Here is a 21,752-nt window from a genome sequence, read left to right on the forward strand (position 1 = left end):
AGATAAGCTTACATATAAGCTTCGAGGATGAAAGCAGAGAAATTAGTTCTCATCCAAGATGTATCATATGTAACCAAATGCATGTAATGTACGTATCACATGTAAACCAATGTATGTAATGTAAGTATCATATGTAAACAAATGTAAGTAATGTATCATATGTAATTAAATGTATGTAATAACTGTAACAAAAGTATGCAATATAGAGTGATTATATCCATTGATATTGTATATATATATATATAGTGTAAAAATTGCAAAGAAACATCTGTAATAATCATCATTATGAATATTATAATAATATACGTTGTAAACAGTTATTGTTATTATTATTATTTAAAAAAACTTTATGTACGAGAAAGTATTTGTTATGCATAATTGTGTTCCTATAATGTATGTAATTTATCTGAGAAATAATAAAAATGTTAAAAAAAAATATATATATATATATATATATAATGAATACTTGTTTTACACACACACACAGGCACGCCATCGTCAATCAAATCAAGCAGCCGTCATTATTTTAAACAGTAGTTTTATTCACAAATTTTATCGAACTTTTTTCATGTTATTTAGTTTATTTGTTGATGAGTACATGATATTATACATTAGTCCTGTGCGCCTACCGAGAAAAGCTGGAAACATCTTCCTCCAGATGTAGGAATGTGTGTGTATATGTATATATAGTATTTCTATATATATTTTTTTAAATTATTTCTATACAAAGTAAATCGTTAGGTGGCTCATTTTCTACTTCTAGATGTCCGTCAGCAGCCGGCCTTGAGATATTTGTGTAGTGTTATTTTATCAAAGCCGAGCGTTGTTTGAGATAATAATAATAAAAAATGCGGTTGTGTTATAGTAAAAATACAACATATTTTATCATTAGTGTACAGTTGGAATATTAGTGTTGATAAGGCTATTGTGCTATAAACCCGGAAACAAAATATGTAAATTTTTAAAGAACATCTAATCGCAAGGTAAATAATTTGTACTGCACTGCAGAAATGTATTTTTCCTTTGTTGCTCGCGATGTTTACCAAATTACTTGTTATATATATGCATCTTATTATACATGTAGGGAAGTAGTGCACATTTAATTTTTAAATTAGATTCTGAAATTTTCCATATTAACTTTCTGGCGTACCAAATGCAGCATCGCGTTCGTAAAACAGTTTGAAACTAAATGAAATGAACGATAACAAAATTAATTAGGTTGAATTCATAAAAAACCGGTTATAATCGGTATACCCTAGCGGGAACTTTGTAATAACTTGCATAATGCCTTAGGGATATAAGCCACACTAAGCAGCTCCGAAGAAGAAAGAATCCAATGTTTCCAACAGGAGCGATGAATACCCTTGGAGGGTAATGGATGGCAATGCTGTTCCAATGAAGTTTAACTAAGGCTCGGCTGTAACCCCCTGGGGCGCAGAGATTCGAGAGTTTGAGTTCGCTCTCTTAATGTTTTTGCCTTAAGGGAGCAATTTGAGTCTCCGGGGAAAGTGTTCTCCGGCACGGCCCGCTGAGGGGCTTGGTCGGTGAATGCTTTTCTTCGGAAAATATGAGCGGTTCTTCTCGGTGGTGTGTGGGTGGAAGGCCATCACTGAGTGGAGCTAACGCTGAGATGGACGGTCTTTCGGCCACGATTGAATGGCCTAGGGATCGTCCGAATTTTTAGAGACGACTTTACCTTTACATATGGCTGTGTTCACGTAATAAAATAAATAAAATTTGCAAGGAACAACTTCTTTTCCACCCCTATTTATTACATGCAATAATATGCAATTTTGTTTATATTTGCTTTCTTATTGCCTCGCATTGTAAGGCGATGAAGTAATACAAATAACATTATCTTAATGAATACTAATTTACATTTTTCGATAAGTTGTAATTAATATTTTCGTTAATTTGGTAGTAATGTATTCATATTTGTAAAGCTTAAATATGGAATGATGCTCTGAAGATAGTACCATTGTGAACCCAAGCCTATAGTTACTAACTATAGGGGACGAAGATCCCTATATTATAGAATAAGAACTTTTGAAGAACAGTAAATGGAAGTTAATAATCTTGGATATTACCATTTTAACTGTTGCCATAACAGTTAAAATGGCTGAATGAATTTATTTTTTCAACAGTTAATTATATCTAAACATTGAAAGCATTCCAATATGATTTTGACAAACACAAAAGAGGAAAACAATAGGTATGAGAATAAATCAAGTGGAGACAGAAATTGTTTCAAACATATATGATATAATTATTCAAGCAAAATGATTCTCAATCTTTTAAAGCTGAAGTTATCCACTTTGTGAAACTCCATCCAAAATTAGTGCAATAAAATTGTCTACACCTCATTTAATGTGATGTTTTAAAAGAAATCAGAGAAAAAAGAAAAGTTATAGAGAGCTCTATAACTGAAAATTGGATTATATATTTTTTTATGAAAGCATTGATCTCACTGATTCCTTATGTATGAATATGGCCAGTAGTCATGAGAGAAGTGATAGCAACAACTAAATGATAATAATAATTATTATTATTATTTTTTTTTTAAGAGTTTATTAGCCTTGGATTGCTGACAGTTTCAAGGTCAGGAAAATTTGACAGAGGAGTCTTTATATGAGCTTTTTCAATTGAAGGTGAATTAACCAGTCTCATACAAAGTAGTTAGCAAGACATTTTTTTTTTCTCCTTTAAATTCAGGTTTATCATCCCATAATACAGGTATGCTGGCCAGAGAACAAACAATGAACAAATAGACATTCTATGTAGGGTGGGCAGCGTGAAGGGTTGGTGATGTAATGTGAAGTGGTTTTACATAATAAGACCTGGAACTTCATAAAGATATGGTGCAATAATAATAATAGTATGCAAAAGTTATACAGTTTTGTTGGCCAAATGAAAAGCATCTCTGCTCTTCGTTCAGCAAGCTGTAGGTTTGACACTATGCTGAAAAGAGCACCAGATTTAGTCTATTATTATTCTGACTTCCTTGGAGTTCAAGACTTGGTCAACATCTATCATGCTGCTCTTTAAATTCATCCTGCACTTTCACCATCTCTCCACACAATGCATTCCTTGCTTGTGCTCTCCATGCAAAAAACTTACTTTTTTTACCGTTTTACTAATTATTTCTTTTTGCAATTGGAAGTTGCAAAAAGAAATATTTAGTAAAAGGGTATGATGATAAAACAGTGGATGATCTAACCTTTACCCTTGCCATGGTAGTAATGTACATTACAATCTTTTATAGGTGGGATTATCTTAAAAAACATAAATTTCAAGCCATAAGTTTGGAAACCTGATTGTTTTGTATGCACCTTTTGTAGTGAAGCTCTGCATGGTAAGGATTTCAGTATTCTTGAATCGAAGATTCTCTCATCCTTTTTTGTTTAGTTGCATGCTTCATTCAATCGCAGAGAATTTGAGTTTCCTGTGACATCTCATCTTCTCTTTCATGTTAGACTTAATGTACCATTACATCCCGGTAACTTGGCTTCTTACAAACTTGATACTGCTTATAATGAAAGGATATGATGGTAAAATGGGGGATGATCTAACCTTTAGCCTTGCCTTTGGATTTACCTGGAGTTTATCAGGTACCCTGTAGTTGCAACCTTTCTTACTATGGACAAACAGGTGGGACAACCAACATTCAAATATTGGAGCACCAGGATGATTACTTCCGATTCCACTGCTACAGTTGCTCAGGATTGGCAGAACACCATACCCTGTATACCCAGCACAGGATTTATTGTAAAAAAAAAAAAAAAAAGCCATCTTACTCCACCAAAGCAAATTCAAGTTCAAGAAGCTTTTCCTTGAATCAGCTGCAGCTCTCACCAACTATCCCACCCTAAACAAATATGGTTGTATCAGACTCCCCCCCCCACATATGGGAAATCATCATCCACAGTCAGCCAGCCCAACAACCATGAACACCTAACTGAAGCCAATAGGTAGTTTAATTGTAGGACTTTAGGTCTTCCTGTATCTCTCCAGTTTTTTTCATCTTTGTTACTGAAGTGTGCCTGTGTGCACATGTCTAAAACAATTGTATTAATCCCTGATGATGTCGATTTTGTTTCGGTGAAATACAGGATAATAAGTAAATAATTTTATTTATTAACAAATATGTTGTTAATTTCCTTAAACAATATATGATACTGCTTATGATAGGATATTTAATCTATCTACATTTCTATTCTATGACTGTGAATTGCATGCATTCCTTCCAGCTTGTTTGCTTGTTTATGCAGATGAAAATCCTGAGTTTCTGAAGGAAACAGGTGGCAGAAAAAAAAATCCTTCAACTTCTGTTTGAGACTGGCTGCCTTATCTTCAGTTGAAAAGTCCTGATAAAGGTTCTACATGCTCTAGACAGGATTTGAACCCAAGTCTTCCATACAAATGGGACTTTCTCTAGAAGTTAAATTAGAGCAAAAATAAACCAAATCAAAGGAATGTGGGATTAGTTTCTCTCATGGAGAGTGAAGGGGATACATTTAGGTACAAAGTACACTATGCATGTTGAAATAAGTATTGGGACATCTGTTTGAGGATGACAAAACTTGCTGATAATCAGTGGCAGCTCGTCCATAAGGGCTGCATTGAATGCAGCTCCAGTGTTGAGTATACTAGCCAGTACTACTTGCTAGTATACTCAACGCTGGATCTGCATTCAATGCAGCCTTGCAGCCTTTATGGATGAGCTGCCACTGCTAAATAAAATAAATTCCGTGTGATGATACAGCGTTCCCCCTTTTTACGGGAGTTCACTGTACCATCTAGTCCCCTCAAATTTTATCCAGGCTCCGGAACTGGCATAGGCTGACGAATCAGACCTATGGCTGGGTCAGTATTCCTGACTGTAATCCGTGTGTGTTCACTGGACCGGTTTGCCTGCTTGCGGGATGAAAAACACCAGATAAACTGGTGAAAAAAACTTTGCAGTCCCAAGACCGGCTAACTTGGCTATGGCTGAGGAAAATCCTTGAGCTCCTCACGTCGTCGACGGGAATCGAACCTAGGACACTCCTTCCCCCAGGCATATGGTGCAAAGCGCAAAGCCACTAGGCTAACTGCACAGACAGCTGCCACTACTGATAATACTGTAAGGTACAAAGAATAATGTTCCAATAAATAGGAAAGCATGAACATAAACTGTAAATCATTAACCAAATAAAAAAAAAAGTGCAGTATCTTATAATTACTTTTATAATGGATTGTCTCTTAATACTTACCAGTAACAGAATATGATAGTGACCCTTTCCGAGAAGTTGACCCCATGGTGGTTATCAAAATAATAACAATAATAATAATTGTGTAAATTTGATTGGTTGGTGGTTTTGATTTATGGCCAAAGTAATTAAGACTAGGAAGCCATTGTATTGTGTGTGTAAGTGAAAATAAATGAAAATTTATGGAAATTTTCATTTTTGTTCTTACAAATCTGATATTTTTGACAATAATATTGCATATTTTTTAGCAATAATATGCAGTACCTTCAAATCTCAAAAGAAAGTATTCGTTATATGGCCTAAATAGGAAATCTGATTGTTTGCTATGCTGATAGCTACCTTACTGGTTGCTATCAACATAGCATAATAGCATATACTGTAATAGTATATAGGGAAGTAACATTTCATTGAAGAATGACAAGTGAAGTGGTATGTCGGAAGTTTATTTTTCACTTGGTTAGACTATAATAAATTTAGTTTAATCCTTTATCCAAGTGTAAGCAAACAAAGTTTGTGCCTGAAAATATCTTCAGGACTGGGGTAAGGTAGTGCAACACCAGGCAACTCTGAGCAAAGGTGGACCAAGCTCTCATCACTCCTTGTCTCAGTATCTCCCATAATGCAAAGCACATCTCCTTGTGGACATATATACTGCTATGCATTAAGGGAAGGGCCACTACCCAGACCGGTTTCAACCTTTATTGAGGTGTATTTAAGTAAAGACCTCTCTAAAAATTATACGATCCCGAAAGATCACCCAACTCAGCTTTGTTCCACTCAGTGACAGGCTCACTCCGTCACCAAGAAGAACTTCTCAGCATTGGCTCTACCCAGTGGCAGGCTCACCCCACCACCAGACAGCCATAATTTCAGTGGTGGCCCTACTCAGAGACAGGCAAAAACCTACCCCAAGCAGACCCAAACGTGGAGATACTAAGGCAGAAGCAATAGGAGAGGTCATATTTACCTATAGGAGTTGCCAATAGGTGTACCACCTTTTTATTGAATTACTCTGGATTTAGAGAAAGATGTTGGAAGTTTATTTTTCACTTGGTTAGACTATAATAAATTTAGTTTAATTCTTTATCCAAGTGTAAGCAAACAAAGTTTGCACCTGAAAATATAAGAGTTTCTATACACTGACAGTCTGCTCTGCAGTTCTTGTCATCACTTCTTCCCTAATTTGTACAAGCTCAAGTCAGCATGAACAAACTACTGAGCAAACTGCTGCATCCTTCCAGGACAGTATGGAGAGAGAGAGAGAGAGAGAGAGAGAGACTTTACCTCTGATTAACTTGTGGTAGTGTAGGAAGAAGTAAGAATTCCAAATGAAGAGCCTCTATTGAGGTTTAAGTGGGGCTTTATGAGAAGAGAGAAAAGATCCTACAGTCAATGAGAAAGTGAAACAGAGGAACACTAAAGTATCTTCACTCCAGAATGGAGATGGAATGCAAGGAACATCCATGCAGAGAGAACTCAAAGTTCTTAGCCTTTGGTTTCGTCTCTACCTGACCTGAGATTTACTCGGCATCCCTTACTATCACCCTGGGCTCCAAATCGACATCCATCCCAACATATAAAGGGTGTACATCAAAGAGAACCCCTCTCTCTTCAGTTTTCTTGAATTGTATCATTGATGAGTTTTTTCTTGGCTTCTTCCAAGCCATATTGGCTACTCTCTCTCTCTCTCGACACAACCACTGTTAATGCTATGGTATTGAATGATGACCTTATACTGATAGCCTCTACCAGAGAAGGCTTGCATCAAGACAGAGAGAGAGTAGCCAATATAGCTTGGAAGACAGCAAAGAAAAAAACTCATCAATAATACAATTGAAGAAATTGAAGAGAGAGAGGTCTCTTTGGTATACGCCCTTTGTGTTGGGATGGATATCGATTTGGAGCCCAGGGTTGATAGTAAGGGATGCTGAGTTAATCTGATATGTAGGTGAGGAAAGCTTCTGGACTTCCAGCAGTAGACAAACCTTGAAGTATAGCTTGAAGGGAGATATTATCAGAGGACTTCTGGAGATCCAGGGATGCCATAAAGAGAGACCAGACTTGGCATTGGGATTCAAAGAGAAGAAAGGAAAAAATGAAAATATTCTCACCATAGCTATCCACAGTGAGGAAGGATCTCTGTTTAAAATCATGTTAGTTATATGACTGAAAATTTTTAGTTAACAGTTTATGAAAGAGATGTAAAGAATAGGGGCAACTGTAATTGGATGGTAGTCAGATGTCTTTTCCAATTTTTATGGATACAACACCACTGAAAATGTGCTCTATGATGAGCTGTGGATAAAGGGATACAGACTACAGGCCTTCAGGTGTATAGGTCTATTTCTCGCTGATCCACAATTTGTCAAGATATGTGTACCTGTGCTTGAATACATTTTGCTGTTATCACCAAATATCTGTCTTTATTCTCCTGTGTAGAGTGAGGGCGACTTCTTAACAAACATCTGGATCACATTCCATCGGTTTGAAATGCTGCCAAGACCCTGGATACAATGTTATGCGAGATTCCAAACTGTGGCAATATCGGTAATTCTGCAGCCTTATTCAAGCTTTTCAATAATTCTTCTCCATGTGAAATCATCTACATGATGTCTTTGAAACATTACAGGACATCCATGTTTGCAATTTTATTCCTTAGTGAAAAGAATTTCCTTTGAACAGAATTTGCTTATTGCAGCTTTTTGCCTTTTATCCTGTTGAGGGGTACCACATGACCCCTTTGTATGCAATTCGGAAACTTTCAATGTGTACACACTTTCTACTCAAAATTGTCTGTTATGTAATCTGCCACAAGCTGAATTTGTAATTGCTATCTTCAGAAATAGTGTTCATCCTTAGGTTTTGGACAGTAATGTAGCTATTCATGATTGGCACATCCATACACTTACCTACTTCCTAGTTCAGTACAATAACTGTCTCCATCTGGTGGTAAAATAGTCACATGCTTAACTCAACCCCTTCCCCACTGATGCTATAATTAAATCTAGCACTCTTTGACCTTGCATTCCTTCTTTCATGTGCTGCATGGGAAAGTTGTCTCACAACAGCTTGGTATATTTTCCTTCATTCTTATATTTTCTCTGTTATTCAATCAATATTTGGATAATTTAAGTCATCCATTTGTGTTTAGACATAGCAATTTACTTCCCAATTTTTTTGTTTATTTGTATCCAGTATACTTGGTTTAGTCAGGTAGTTTTCTGTTCCCAACCTTCAACATACACATATACTCCTAATGTCTAACCCACCAAACCTGTTATTCCCACTCATCTTTTGTTCTGCCTATCTTCTGTTCTCTGAAACAGCCTTCTCTATGAAGTATTCTCAGAAGACTACAATCTCTAGGTCTCCAAAAAGAATATCAACAAATGACTGTTCTCTGATCCCTGTCAACATGTTTTGATTTGCTGTAGGTTTTCTAGCATCTAAGGATTTGAATAGACTTGCAAGAACAGAAGAGTGTAGAACCAGCTTATCTAATTCTAAAGTGTTTGCTCTTTCATACTCAAAAATTAAAATGTATGCCATTTTGACATGGCTGTACTCTCAGGAAGTAGAGGAAATAAAAAGCTTTTGCATCATGACAGAATAGGAGTTTATATTCTGGTGCTATATTGTAGAAATAATGTGAAGCTGTGAAGAATGCTACAGTAACAAAAAGGATGGTGTGGAAATAATGCAGCGTAGTGAGACAAAGAAGCTCCAATGTATGAAGTTTTGACTAAACCATTACTGAACTATTATTCACTAATCACCTAGTTACTTAGAGATCATCTTTGTTTCAAGGGGATGAGGAAATTATAAAAAAGTTCAGATGACAACAAAAGTCATACTGATAATGAGGATAGAGTAAACTTAAATGCATTTCTTAGAGGGGGAAAAAAATGCGAGAAACTCATTTGATGGACATTAGGAGTTTTCCCAAAGGATGAATGAATGCGGGTAAGGCAAGAACAATAGGCCATGCTTAATGTTTGCTATATTAAGTTATACAGCTAAGAAAAGAAATAAGAAGCAGATTTATATTTTATATATATATATATATATATATATATAGCAGTTTGTAGTATTAACTCGGTATTGGGATATGTTCATATTTATATATACTGACTATACTGATTATAGTCAGTATATATAAATAAATATATATATATATATATATATATATATTATATCTAGAGTGGTTGACTAACAGATACATTATTATGGGTATAAGTTGTACAGATGGTGAATCTATTTAAGGCAGAGTCTAACATTTAGGATACATATAATGAATTATTATTTGTACATTTATTGCAATGCATATAAATGCCTCTGTTTGACCTTCTGTTAGTATATGATTTTATTTTCCAGCTTTATATGTATAATATGGATGAATGGAATATTTCTTTCAAATTATAATATGCAATAGAGCACAGTTTACTTGTGAAGTTTTTTCAATTTCAAGTGACAGTATATTTTCACTGTCTCTTACAATCCTAAGAGACAGTGAAAAAATAAAAACAAATTGCACTAAAAAAACAAATAGATATAATTTTAAATAGCTACAAAGATGAAACAAAGGACTGTAGCAGTAATTTTTAATGGCCTGCTGTACAATTAAATGATCAGGATTGTGAAGTTTGATATTATGTAATTTACTTTATGTATATACTTATTTTGTATGTTTGATTCCTGTGCACATGATAGATAATATATTAATGCACAGTTTGTATTTTTGTTTAGCCTGTAGACATCTGAAGTAAAAGTCTCTCCAAAACATCTGAACTATATGTTTAAAGAGCAGTTAAATGTATTCACAGCAAAGTTGATGTTTATCTGATGGTTTCTCCAGACAAAGAAGAGGGAGATGATCTCCCAGATAAAAATGTAGCGAGGGATTTTTATTCCAAATATGAACCAAAAGAAGTGCTTGGAAAGTAAGTGCTGTGAACTTGAATTTCATTCTTGGAACTAATTCAGATATCTTTTTATGATGATGGACTTAATTTCTCCTTTTTTTTATATGATTTTGTATTTATGTGTTAAAGAGAGTATGATAATATATTGGATTCTTTTTAGTTTTGATTAGTTTTAACTGCCTATATATTTCATGACACGTTTTCTGTAGTAGGCTTTTAAGCCATTTGTTGTCTGTTTTTTTTTTTTTTTAACCTGTGTTTGACTTTGTGCCAGTATTTGACTCTATTTTTATTTTCTAACTACAGTCCTTTCTTTGTAATTGTAATGCTAAACATCTTAAGTAGAATATGAAACAGACTATTAAAAAAGCTTGAATATGAAAAAGTACACCAACCTCAGAGTTTCATATTTCATTTCAGTATACTCTGTGTGTATATATATCTATATGTATAATTATTGGTGCTTGCAAATTTCATTTTCTGTTATTCCCGACTTTTTTCCATTTTTGGCACTACATCAGAAAAAAGTCTTGAATAAAACAAAGGCAATAGTTTCTATTATTATTTAATTAACACTATGCATATATTTGCATTTTTCTCTTCTATGACAATCCTAACTTCATTGTTCTATTAATATCTGATCCTTCTCTTCCTTTTTTCCCTATATTTTTACTTCAGACACCTGTTTCATCTATTCTGTTTGAGTGACTATACAACATGAGTTCAGCTTGCATATTTTAATATGGTTTTGTTATTGATGTACTTTCATATAGAGGTAGCAGTGTTTTTTTTTTTCCTCCTGCAAAACAGACAAAACAGCCAGATGATAGTATTATCAGCAAGACTATAATCACTTCATAGCCTTAATTATTGCAGTTTATCCAAAACAACAGCCACTGATACCAATTTTACTCTTCTAATTTACTTTGCAACTCTATGGCCTTTGAACAGCTTTTGTTTCTAACACAACTTGATTCGTATGTTAAAATTGGTTGTCTTCTAATTATTAATTTTGCTATTCTTTTTATCATCTTTAAAATCTGGTTAGTCTGTAGCAATCAAATCCTCTACCTGCATCTTCTTCACATTGGTGTGCTTATTAGTAGTTCTGCATATACTCCCCAAACAGGCAGTACACCATTAGACTGTAGGAAACTGTCTGAGTGAAATAGTGTATGCAGGGGTCAGGGTTGGCATCCATACCCTTCAGAAGAAAGCCAAGTTTATGGCCACTTCTAACTGGATAATGAAACTCTTATCACCTGGTGATGCCAAGCATATGATAAGAGTTTCATTATCCAGTTAGAAGTGGCCATAAACTATGTTTGGACTTCAGGAAATACCTGGTTTACTTTTTTTCCATTCCTTCCAGCGTGATATGAATGACGTTTAAAGTTAAGTCAAATTTTGCGAGGTCCAACATTTCATCTTTTCGAGAGTACAGCTTTAAAACAGTTTTATTTTGAACAACAACAGAAGTCAAGCAAAGCATAATACATAACATGAAAAGGAAAAAAAATAAAGGCAAATCTCCCTAAATCTTTCACATTTATTTAACAAATATAGATGATCTTAGTTCCAACCTCAACAAATATAGATGATCTTAGTTCCAAGCTAGTTCTGTCAGTATCGATGATATTTGATTGGAAAGACCTACTGCATGTGAATCGTTATAAGTAATTTTCAACTGAAGAGGACTTAACTGGTCTTATACAGAGGTGGCAGATTTTTCTTTCTGGAAACTTGGGAATTTCATCCTGCAAAACAAGCAAACCAGACAGAAGAACATACTCAACTAACAGACACAGTATGTTGAAGCTGTATAGCTTCAGCTGCAATCCTAAATATCAACATCTAACCTCAACACTATTCATCTAGTTTTCTAAGTACATACTCTTTAAACTCTATATGAAGGGCATAAAGCACTGGATAGCCATCATGTTTTCTGGATTGGACATGGCACCTGAATGAACAAATGAATAGATTTTTAGCAATAACAATTTGGTTTTAATAACACCATTTATTATATCTGCTGTGATATTTGCCTCTTTTAACTTGCTGAACGATTTTTCCATGTAGCTTTAGACAGTGTTTCAAAACAAATTCTTCTTCCTTCCAAAATTCTCTCAGGAACATTGGGAGTCTGTACATGCTTGCCATTAGTTCCTTATACTTGCTGTTGGTCTTAGTTCTAGCAGAATTCTTCTTTCCCAAATTCCATCAGGAACATTGGGAGTCTGTAGACATTTTCCATTGGTTCCTCATTATTGCTTTGATTCCACTCAAGCAAGGGAAAGGAAAGGTTCTCTTCTCACATTCTGTTAAGTTGGTCTCCTCCATGTGTGTTTAGGATAGCCAGGCTTTCTCTTTCCTTGTGGATTTCATTTCAGGATTGTATGACGATTTTTTGATGATCTTTCCTAAATGCATGTCCAATCAATCCATCTAATTTTTGTTTTCTGATTTTCAGTTGATTTTTTACTGATTTATTCTTTTCCAAAGGTCTTAATAATTTGTGGCCTCCAAATTCAAAGTAAACTCTGCAGACATCAGTTTATGAATGTTTGCATAAATTTTGTTTGCATAAAGTTTGCCTGTATTAAATCAACCCTGTTTCTTAATAGAGTTGATTTAATACAGGCATTAAATGTTTTTATTTTTGTAACTGTGTGAATATTTTTAATTTTTCATACTCTACTTAGTTTAATATATGCACTTCTTGCCATTTGAATCTTTTTTTATCAACATCTCTGCTTCTCCATCTACAGATAAAACACTGCCAAGATACGTAAAATTTGAAACAGTTTCAATTTTTTTTTTTTCCATTTTCAGTTGTGCTCAGTGCATTGTTATTCACATAGATTCTAATTTGTTTTGTTTGTATTTATTTTCAAACCAACTTTCAGTGATTCTTCTTTTAATGTGCTTAGTTTATTTTGAATATCTGCATGTCTGATCAATTACATTCATCATCTGCATAGTGTAGATGACAAATAAATAAATAAAATAATGGAAAGTAAACACATTTTCTAGAATTTTATTTATTTTCCATGATAATCCTTTAGTATATGTCATTTTTGTCTGTTCTAGAACATGATCTAGTACTGGTATAAATAATAAGGGAGATAGCAGGCATTTTTGTCATACTCCAGATATCGTTTGAAAAGACTGTGACAAATATCAACGTAGCACCTGGCAATGGAATTTTATATCCTTCCTTGATGAGTTTTATTATCTTTTGTGGTATTCCTTTGCTTTGAAGTGCACTCTACACACATAATCTCTAGCACTTGAATGACTTTTTCATAATCTAGAAACAGGAAATATACATCATCAATATCAAATTCCTGCCATGTACCCTCAAGGGGTGTACAGGATTATTATTATTATTACGGGTATCTCCATGGAGTCAGTAGACTCATCGCGGGAGACCCAAACTAGCAAAACAATATCTGTCATATCTCTTCTTGAATTCATTTACAGACGAAGAGCTCACAACTAAGTCAGGCAATGAATTCCACTCATTCACCACCCTCCAGGCAAAAAACCTTGTTCTGACACCTTTGTTAACCACACTCTTCTTTAATTTCCAGAGATGACCTCTTGTTCTTCCATCACTATCACACAGCTGAAACATTTCCCTGCATCAATCCTATAAAAACCTTTTAGTAATTTGAATGTTTCTATCATATCCCCTCTTCTTCGCCTATCAACCAATCTCTGCAATCCACAAGCTCTCAATCTATCAATGTAGGGAGCATTTTTTATATCACTCACCAACTTGGTCACTCTTCTCTGAACCCTCTCCACAGCCTCCTCATCTCCAAGGAATCCAGGTGACCAGACCTGAGCACAGTAATCCAAATGTGGAAGTATCAATGCTTTATAAAGGGGAATAATAACCTCTTTATCTCTGGATGTCAGTGTGTTCCTCAACAACCAAGTAATCCTATGTGCAATCTTGGACACCTTAGCAATGTGTCCTCTGAACTTCATCTCCCTATCTACCAATACCCCTAAGTCCCTAGCCTCATCAATCTCTTGAAGCACCTTTCCATCGATGTAGTACACAGCTGGTAATCTTTTAATCCCAAAATGCATGACTTTACACTTTTCCACATTGAACTGACATCCATTTTCTTTTGCCCATTTTACCAGCTTATTTAAATCCTCCTGCAAAGTTTCAACATCAGCTTGATTTTTTATTGCACTACACAACTTTGCATCATCAGCAAACAACTGAATATCTCCCTTTAAGCCGTTTCCTATATCATTTATATACAAATTAAACAACATTGGCCCAAGCACAGAGCCCTGAGGCACACCACTGGTCACCTGCCTCATTCTGGACTCGGCTCCTCCATACACCACCTTATGGTATCTCTCCCTGAGCCATTCTCCTATCCATATCACCAATTTAATATCCATTCCCATCTGCTCCAATTTGCGTAACAGTGTTCTATGGGGTATCCTGTCAAAAGCCTTAGCAAAATCCAGAAGTACCACTGTGTAGCCAGTTCCTTTGTCCAACTCAGATGTTATTCTATTATGAATAGTTAATAGATTGCTAAGGCAGGATCTACCTTTAACAAAACCATGTTGGCCTCTATAGAGTATCATATCCTGATCCACCCATTCTTGAATTTTGTCTTTAACCAACTTTTCCAATACTTTTACCACTACTCCTGAGATGGTGATTGGTCTGTAATTCAATACCACAGTTTTAGAGCCACCCTTAAGCAAAGGAACCACTTTGCCTAACTTCCACTCCCTAGGGACCATACCAGAGTTCAAACTTAAATTAAATATCCAGGTAAGAGGGGTTGACAATTCATTTGCACATTCACGCAACACCCGAGCTGATATTCCATCTAAGCCTACTGCAGTGTTTGCATTTAAGTTTTGCAATATATTTAATACCTCTGATTCTTTAGCTTCAATTCTCACATTAGGTATTGCTATAGGTATAGAGATATCCTCACTTGGGTGATAGACTTTTGAAAAGTGATCACTCAGTAACTCGACTATTACATCTGATTTTGTCACCTCAATACTATCAGCACCCACTAAGGTTATCCTTCCGAAGTCATTCTTCCTCTTACTTGCCACATAGCGGAAGAACTCTTTGGGATTACCCTTGATCTCTTTGGCTAAGGTCTTCTCATAATCTGATTTAGCTTTTCTTACTATGCTGGTAACCTTCCTAGCTTGAGCCTTGTACTGCTCATGGGTGTCCTGATCGCCTTTCTCCTTGTAAATTCTCCATAACATTTTCTTTTTTTTGCAGTTCAAGCTTGATACTACTGCTCATCCATCTAATGCCTGCCTTGTTTGACCTCCTGACCATGGGGACACAATCTGATATTGCTTTCCTCAGATACCCGCTGATTTTATCCCAAGCACTGCTAACATCTTTTCCTTGCAATATGTTCTGCCATGGGATGGCTGCAAGCTCACTCCTAAGCTTGTTATAATTGCCTAACCTGTAGTTCCGTACATACCCCTTCTTAATAGAAAAATCCACAGATTTTGCAACCTCCCAAGTCAATACCACATGATCGCTTTCACCAACTGGAAGTAACAAGGACACCTTACTTATGCATATAACCTCTGAACCAATAACCAGGTCCAACACTCTCACACCACGTGTCCCTTCAGTTATGTGCTGTTTCAAGTAATTATCTCGTAGAAGATGTATGAACTCCATTTCCTTTTTGCTACGTGATAATTCCTCCTTCCAATTGATATCACCATAATTAAAATCCCCCATAATAATCACTAAGCCTTCACTCATTGCACTAAGTTGCTGATGCATGAATTCAATATCTCCCCCCGTACTCCCTGGCCTATAGCAGCATCCAACTGTATATTTGGTTGCGTTGGTCACTATTTTGCACCAGACTGCCTCAAATGAACTCTCATTTACATGTCTATCATCATGATATACTACTTTCTTTGGCTGCAACACATCAGCTATCATCAACAGTACTCCTCCTCCTGTTCTATCTTCTCTATCCTCCCTGAAAATACTGTACCCATCACATTCAATTCCAGTGACCACATCTTCTGCTGACAGCCAAGTTTCACTAATGCCTACAACTTTTGGTGAGATTTCACTGACTAATGCCAAAAATTCGTCTCTCTTATTTCGAATGCTTCTAGCATTGGTATACAAAAATTGTAGATTCCCTCTAGATCTTGTACCGGCTTTAGAACTGATATATAAGTCACTAACTACCGTAGTCCTATGCCGATTTTTATCCCCTCTCTTCTGAAATTTATTCTGCCTATAATGATCAATAAATACACAATCAGTGCTAAAGTTTCTCTCTCTTACACTCAACCTTTTCAATATTAGTTTCCCTGCCCAATAACTTCAACCTGTTCAGAAAACAATAACTTCTTCAATCGCTTATGTCCTTCCATGTTAAGATGCAGTCCATCTCTAGCATACAACTGCCTTTTTCCTTCAAACACACTCCAAACATCAACAAACTCCAGACCTCTTTTTCTGCACATTCTTGCAATCATATCATTCATTATCATTGCTCGTCTACTTAACTCGTAATTGTCAAAACGAGGCAGCACACACACTATTCTCCCATTGACACTTTTCCTCTTCACAATATCTAATAATGTTCTTAAATCTTTTCCTACCCGATTTATACTACCTCTCAGGTCATTCGTACCCACCATAACTATCATAGTATTACATGAAAAAATTACATCATTACTAACTTCCTATCTACAATTTTCCTCCAAATCAGTCTGTTACTTGTCAAGACTCCAACATTATCAGATCTTATATTTCTGTCGTCTAAAGCACTTTGTACCATATCAATCCACCTATATCTTGGTCTTCCTCTGGGTCGTTTTCCTGCCATCCTAGAGAGAACACTTGTTTTGCTAATCTTTCCTCTCCCATTCTATTTAAATGACCATACCACCTGAGATTAGCTCTGCTAATGCATTCCTGGATGCTGACAATGTCAAGTTCTTTCCTAATATCCTCGTTTTTAATATGATATTGCCATTGATGCCATCTGTTCACGCCTCTAATCTTTCTCAGGACTCTCATATCTGCGGTCTCTAGTCTTTGTTCAAGTGTTTTACTTCTGACCCAGCTATCAGATCCATAAGTTAAAACTGGTTTGAACACTGTCTTGTATACAGCTAATTTAGTGTTCCAACTAATTTCTCTCTTATTCCATATATGAATTTATTCAATTGACTTCCAACCATACTAGCTTTGCTGATTCTGTTGTCTATTTCTATATTGAATTTACCATCTTCACCAAAAATCGTGTCTAAGTAGCTGAAATGTTTTTCTTGTTCCACAGGTTCTCCATTCACAACACAGTTGACATTTTCAATGATTCTGCCTATTTTCATTGTCTGTCTTTTTATTGCTGACCTTCATACCATATCTATTACAACAGTTATTCAATTTAGTCAGAGAATCTTGCAGAGTTGTAGAGGATTTATTTAGAAGTATAACATCATCCGCATGAAGCAAAGAGCTGACATTAACATCTCCAATTTTGATATCATGTTTAATACCACTTTCCTTCATAATGTGATCCATATAGTTAATGAATAACGGAGGGGATAATGTACATCCTTGTCTCACACGAGATTTAACATTAACTAGCTAAACAAAAGTCATGGGAGGACTTTGGCAAGAATATAGAAAATAAATATCAAGAAGGTGGCAAAATATTCTGGAGGTTGTTGAAAAAGCTTAGGAATGGAGGAAAGAGTGCTGTAAAAGGAGTTAGAGATGATAAAGGTGACATGAAAACGGAAGAAAAAGATATTTTGAAGTATGGAGTAATTACTTTGAAAAACTGCTAAATGAAACAAGCAGTGACGACAGCACAGTGGTAAAAAACACTGACCAGGCATGCAGTCAGGAATACATATCCATACTTGAAGTAGAAAAAGCCATCAAAGGCTTAAAATGTGGAAAGGCAGCAGGAGTAGATCACATTCGACGAGAAATGCTGAAGTATGGTGGTATAAGTGTCTTACAGTGGCTGCACTGCATAGTTCAGAAAGCCTGGACAGAGGGAAGAATTCTCGATGATTGGAGTAGAGCTCTCATAGTACCCATATATAAAAAGGGAAATAAAACTGAATGTGAGAATTGCAGAGGTATTTCCCTACTAAGTGTTCCTGGCAAGATCTATGTAAGTATACTTGAGAAACGATTGAGAAGAATTGTGGAAGAAAAGCTGGGTGAGGAACAAGCTGGATTCAGGCCAAATAGAGGCTATCAGGATCAGATCTTCACTTTACGACAAATAGTCGAGAAAGCATGGGAATATAACAAAGATCTGTATTTAAGTTTTATCGATTTGGAAAAGGCATATGACAATGTGCCAAGAGAGAAGCTATTCAATACACTACATTTATGTGGTGTCAATGGGGCATTATATCAAGCAATACTTAGTCTTTATTTGAGTTGCAAATCAGCAGTTAGAATTGAAGGAAGTACAGGAAGATGGTTTAATGTTAAATCTGGTGTGAGACAAGGATGTACATTATCCCCTCTGTTATTCGTTATCTATATGGATCACATTATGAAGGAAAGTGGTATTAAACATGATATCAAAATTGGAGATGTTAATGTCAACTCTTTGCTTTATGCGGACGATGTTATACTTCTAAATAAATCCGCTACAAGTCTGCAAGATTCTCTGACTAAATTGAATAACTGTTGTAATAGATATGGTATGAAGGTCAGCAATAAAAAGACAAAGACAATGAAAATAGGCAAAATCATTGAAAATGTCAACTGTGTTGTGAATGGAGAACCTGTGGAACAAGAAAAACATTTCAGCTACCTGGGCACGATTTTTAGTGAAGATGTTAAATTCAATTTAGATAGACAACAGAATCAGCAAAGCTGGTATGGTGGGAAGTCAATTGAATAAATTCATATATGGAATAAGAGAGAAATTAGTCGGAACCACTAAATTAGCTGTATACAAGACAGTGTTCAAACCAGTTTTAACTTATGGATCTGAGAGCTGGGTCAGAAGTAAAACACTTGAACAAAGACTAGAGACCGCAGATATGAGAGTCCTGAGAAAGGTTAGAGGCGTGAACAGATGGCATCAATGGCAATATCATATTAAAAACGAGGACATTAGGAAAGAACTCGACATTATCAGCATCCAGGAATGCATTAGCAGAGTTAATCTCAGGTGGTATGGTCACTTAAATAGAATGGGAGAGGAAAGATTAGCAAAACAAGTGTTCTCTGCCAGGTTGGCAAAAAAATGACCCAGAGGAAGACCAAGATATAGGTGGATTGATACGATACAAAGTGCCTTAGACGATAGAAGTATAAGATCTGATAATGTTGGAGTCTTGATAAGTAACAGACTGATTTGGAGGAAAATTGTAGATAGGAAGTTATAATGATGTAATTTTTTCATGTAGTACTATCATATCCTGTACACCCCTTGAGGGTACATGGCAGGAATTTGATGATAATGATTATGATGACCATCTTTCTGTACTTCCTTCAATTCTAACTGCTGACTTACAACTCAAATAAAGACTAAGTGTTGCTTGATATAATGCCCCATTGATACCATATAACTGTAGCGTATTGAATAGCTTCTCTCTTGGCACATTGTCATATGCCTTTTCCAAATCGACAAAACTTAAATACAGATCTTTGTTATATTCCCATGCTTTCTCGACTATTTGTCATAAAGTGAAGATCTGATCCTGACAGCCTCTATTTGGCCTGAGCCCAGCTTGTTCTTCACCCAGCTTTTCTTCCACAATTCTTCTCAATCGTTTCTCAAGTATACTTGCATAGATCTTGCCAGGAACACTCAGTAGGGAAATACCTCTGTAATTCTCACATTCAGTTTTATTTCCCTTTTTACATATGGGTACTATGAGAGCTTTAATCCAATCATCGGGAATTCGTCCCTCTGTCCAGGCTTTCTGAACTATGCAGAATATGATCTACTCCTGCTGCCTTTCCACATTTGCCTTTGATGGCTTTTTCTACTTCAAGTATTGATATGTATTTCTGACTGCATGCCTGATCAGTGTGTTTTACTACTGTGCTGTCATCACTGCTTGTTTCATTTAGCAGTTTTCAAAGTAATTACTCAATACTTCAAGGATATCTTTTTCTTATGTTTTCATGTCACCTTTATCATCTCTAACTCCTTTTACAGTACTCTTTCCTCCATTCCTAAGCTTCTTCAACAACCTCCAGAATATTTTGCCACCTGATATTTATTTTCTATATTCTTGCCAAAGTCCTCCCATGACTTTTGTTTAGCTAGTTTTACACAGTGTTTAGCATTCTTGCATTTGTCTCTGTATTCTCTAAGAGCACAAGCTGACTTATATGCCAGGAACTTTTGATATGCTTTCTTCTTTTTCTTCACTGCCTCTTTAACTTCCTGTGTCCACCATGGAGTTCTATGTTTTCTATCCTTTCAGACAACTTCACCACATGCCTCTCTAGCTCTATCAATCAGGGCTTCCTTCAAGGCTTGCCACTGAATCTCCAAGGTTTGGTTCCTATTCTCAAACTCTTTCATTTTTTCTTCAATAATCTTTGTGTATTTTACTCTACAGTTCACATCTGAGAGCTCCTCAACTTTTATTCGCTTTAAAACTTTCTTACATGTTATTCTTTTCAATATGAAATTCAATGCTATCCTGCTCAAGACTAAATAGTGATCACTTCCAATTTCAAATCCTCTGTACACTGGTGTCCTGCATCAGGGAGAAAACATCACTATCAACAATAACATAGTCAATGAGAGTTTTCTTATTCCTTGCCTCTTCTCTTCATTTGAATTTGTGCACATTTTTATGTTGGAACATGGTTGTTAGTAATAACCAGTTCATGTACTGAGCAGAAATCCAACAGACATTTGCCATTATTATTAGCTTTGCTCTTTTCTCCAAATTTTCCCAAAATATTTTTGTATGTCTCACAATCATTTCTTACTCTGCTATTTAGATCCCCAAGAAGGACCAACTATTCCTTTTCATTGTGTCAATTGCTTTTTCTAAAGCATCAAAAAATTCCTCCACTTCTACCTTAGTGGAACCTTCTGTGGGACCATAGGCATAAATAAGTCTCATTGTCCAGTCCCCATTCTCATATTTGCCCACATTACTCTACTTGAGACTGCCTGCCTGCCATTCAAGAAGATTAGCCTCATATTTTGTGTTGAATACTATGTCTACTCCTTCTTTTCCTTGATTGTCATTGCCTGAATATAACATTTTGTATTTATTGCTCAGAAAGATCTCACTAGTTTTTGTCTTTTTTTGTTTCAGTCACCCCTATTATGTCGATCTGGTACTTATCTAATTCCTCAGCTAGCTCCATTTCTATGCCATTCAGGCTTCTATGTTGATAGTACCGATCTTTAACTCTGGTGATGTTGAGTTGGGGACAGTCGCCTGGTTAAACAACAGAAGCCTTGTTTAACCAGGCGGCGCCCCAGCCGGCATTAAATTTTGTCATGTTGTACCATCATTTTTTATTTTGGTTTAACCAATAAGAATGCAATTTGGTCGGCTAAATCCC

General features: G+C 35.8%; 1 protein-coding gene across 2 annotated transcripts in view; it reads left to right on the top strand.

Moving 5' to 3' along the window:
• The first annotated feature begins 611 nt into the window (after positions 1–611).
• The window catches only part of PhKgamma (phosphorylase kinase gamma), a 154,990-nt gene continuing 133,849 nt past the window's right edge, over positions 612–21,752 (top strand). Inside the window, exons 1-2 of one of the 2 annotated variants that reach the window (XM_090409820.1) lie at positions 612–668; positions 9,996–10,189. In XM_090409820.1, the coding sequence (XP_090265946.1) occupies positions 10,092–10,189 (98 nt within the window). In that variant the 5' untranslated portion in view covers positions 612–668; positions 9,996–10,091. Of the gene's footprint in view, positions 669–739; positions 984–9,995; positions 10,190–21,752 lie in introns of those variants that run through there. The other variant, XM_090409819.1, reaches the window with a different exon arrangement.

Source organism: Typopeltis vanoorti, chromosome 20 (assembly GCF_054136105.1).
Source record: "Typopeltis vanoorti isolate ZY-2024b chromosome 20, IOZ_Tvanoo_1.0, whole genome shotgun sequence".
In the NCBI taxonomy this organism is placed as follows: Eukaryota; Metazoa; Arthropoda; class Arachnida; order Uropygi; family Thelyphonidae; genus Typopeltis; species Typopeltis vanoorti.